The following is a 3,010-nucleotide window of genomic DNA, read 5'->3' as shown; positions in this document are numbered from 1 at the left end:
CTTTGCCCTTTTTCTTTTCTAACCGGATCTATTGGATCGCCAAAATGCTAGCCATCCCCACTCCCTTCTCCTGTCCGCGTTCTCTCGTTAGGTGTTAAGTAGGTAGTGGTGTGATGCCACACAAAAGGACCTCTTGTTAATTCCAATTCAAGGGACCAAGGGTTAAGATCGCTGCAACTTAATGGGAGAAGGGGTGGAGGAAGAGAGCGGGAGAAGTGTAGAAGGGGTGGAGGAAGAGAGCGGGAGAAGTGTAGCAGCTTGGATTGGATCGTTAGCAACATCTGTGCAGGAGACAGACGCTGGAACCTTCGTACAGAACCCTAAACATTTTATAGACTAATCCTAGTTTCCATTTTTACTGATTCACTTTTCTTTATGTCGTGCTCTTTCTTAAGAGAAGGCAAGGGACCATCATTATTTGACACGAAAAAGGAAAATTTCACGTCTAATGAAACATTTCATGGATTGATTGATGATACTTGAAATTGAAGCAACAAACTATATATGATAAACACAAGTAAAAATTATATAATTCACTCTGTGGCTAAGAAACAATAAACATCTTCATCGATCGATTGATCGACCACATGATAGTCATGAGTGATAAATAGTGGTGCTACTACTACATACAAATATTATTTAAAAACTAAAGAACAGAACTAACGACAAATAACTAGTAGTATAAAAATTTGTCCGAATTATGAGAATCCCATGCCTGCCTCCCATCTTAATCTTGATATGCAATTCTATCCTTGTGTATATGTATTATGATTCATCATTAAATATTTGTAGCCCTACATTTTTTTTCTTTCAGTTTTAGGGAATATATTCTCCTTGAGGCCCCAACTGATTGTCATCATCAAAATTGTTGTTCATTTCTTGATCCATCGGGTAGTAGTTGGAGTTGGAATCGGAGTTGGAGTACTGTCGATCAAATGAATTGCCGTTGTTGTTGGAGTTGGAGTTTGAGTACTGACGGTCGAATGAATTCCCATTGCTGTTGTTGTAATAACCATCATTGTTGTTACGTTGTTGCTGCTCTTGGTTTCTAAACCTCGAAGAATCCATTCTCATGGGTGACGATGACGATCCAGTACTAGTACCATAATAACTACCTTCATTCTGTTGTTGAACAGCAGAGTGTTGGATGAATTCAGCGCCATCAATGTGCTTAGAGTACTCATCATTATGCGTGTCAACTTTAGGATTAGCAGCTTCAACATGGTAGTAATACTTTCCATTTGCTAGAAATCTTGTATCACTCATTCCTTGCTTCTCTCCCTGTTGGTACATGTTGTTGTCACTGGAATGTGCAGTTTTGTAATATCTGCCATGTTCTTGGAACCTGGTGTCACTCATTCCTTGTCTCTTTATGGGCTGGTACTTGTTGTTGTTAACAGCAGATCCGTCATATCGCTGGCCATTTTCTGGAAACCTCCTGTCGCTCATTCCTTGTTTCTCTATTTGCTGCTCGTAGTTTTGGTTGTTGTTGACATTATCAGTGCTGAACTGCGCGTCACTCAAACCAAACTGCTTACCCTCATAGACATTGTTGTTGTTGGCAATTTTGTCAGCAACACCGTAATGACTACCTTCATTTTGTTCTTGAACAGCAGAGTGGTCGACAAATTCAGCTCCACTAATGTGCTTGTAATACTCATCATTATGAGTATTCACATTAGGATTAGCAGCTCCAACATGGTAGTAGTACTTGCCATTTTCTAAAAACCTTGTATCGCTCATGCCCTGTTTCTCTAATTGCTGCTCGTCATGGTTACGTTTGTTGTTGTAGTTGTGGTAGTGGTTTTCATCGACATTACCAGTACCAAACTGTGCGTCCGCCAAACCGAATTGCTTACCCTCATAGACATTGTTGTTGTTATGGTATGGGTAACCGTCTTTAGTCGACTTGCTCTGGTCGACACCACCACCCTGATCACTACTAGTAGAAGCAGTAGTACCAAATTCTTCGCTGAAGTTCTCTTCATCTGGAAGCTCAGCGTAGGTCATGGAATCTAACGCGGCATCGTTATCACTGGTTTCTGTGGTGGTGGGAGGGAATTGACCGGAGCCATGACCATAAAGACTATGACCATTGTTGGCCTCTTCGACTTGTTTGCTCAAACTCGGCTTCTCCTCCTCCTTATTCTCGGATGAAGCAGGAATTTTCATTTCCTCACTGTTCAATGGAGCTTCAGCCACTGGAGTTCCCTCCTTTGGCAAAATCTCAGCAGTTTCCTTCACATTGTCTGCATTATTGTTTATGCCATCGGTGTTGTTGGCGGCGGCGGGAACAGTGTTGACGCGAGTGAACTTACTAAAGAACTGACTATCTCTAGCATGAATTTGAAGAGATCCGGAAGAGAAGAGAAACACTAGGAAGAAGAGATAAAAATGTTTTGCAGAAGCCATGAATGAAGAAGAGTAAGAGGAGAAGAGATGGGGGAAATGAAGATGGGAGAGTACTGGCTGACTCCTTTTTTTTTTTTGTTAGTGGAGAAGAACTGTGATGGATTCAGTCCTTATACAGAACATATGTTAAAAGTATATCTATATCCAACTCTCTTCACACTAAAAAGATTATTACAAGAAGAGCAGGTAATGATTGTGGTCCCTCTGCCAAAGAAAATTTACTACTAGATGGGAAAAACTTGTCTGGTTGGAATGTCAAAATCTATCACCTATTGTTTTCCCAATTCATTGTTACAATAACTAGTCCAACATTAATACATTTATAAGAGGCATTCAATTGGCGCTGATAATTGATCAAATTAATTAACACTATGCCACATTAAGAGTTGTGTGTAAATGTGAGGCCATAAATTTAGACGTTAGATGGCAGATTCTTATTTATTTTTGGGGAATTTTGGGGGAGACCCAAAAAAAAAATATATTCTCATTCTCAGGCCCACAATTAATTTTGGGTACTGTGATACCCATAATTATTTTCGTGACACTCATAATTATATGAAATTATTAAAAACTTCTGCATGACGGATTATGCATCTAC

At 39.8% G+C, this 3,010-nt stretch overlaps 1 protein-coding gene across 1 annotated transcript; it reads right to left on the bottom strand.

The window, feature by feature from the left end:
* Nucleotides 1-503: 503 nt before the first annotated feature.
* LOC113348790 (GATA zinc finger domain-containing protein 14-like) lies at nucleotides 504-2,529 on the bottom strand. Its single transcript, XM_026592661.1, has one exon. The coding sequence runs from the start codon at nucleotides 2,410-2,412 to the stop codon at nucleotides 817-819; it is 1,596 nt and encodes a 531-aa protein (XP_026448446.1). The 5' UTR covers nucleotides 2,413-2,529; the 3' UTR covers nucleotides 504-816.
* Between the last annotated feature and the right edge of the window lie 481 nt (nucleotides 2,530-3,010).

This window comes from Papaver somniferum, chromosome 2, assembly GCF_003573695.1.
Source record: "Papaver somniferum cultivar HN1 chromosome 2, ASM357369v1, whole genome shotgun sequence".
NCBI classification, from domain to species: Eukaryota; Viridiplantae; Streptophyta; class Magnoliopsida; order Ranunculales; family Papaveraceae; genus Papaver; species Papaver somniferum.
The sequence above is the reverse complement of the archived record's forward strand: the minus strand, read 5'-3'. Positions and strand labels throughout refer to the sequence as shown.

Coding starts and splice junctions, on each gene's coding strand:
- LOC113348790 (XM_026592661.1), bottom strand. CDS start 2,412: ATGGCTTCTGCAAAACATTTTTATCTCTTCTTCCTAGTGTTTCTCTTC.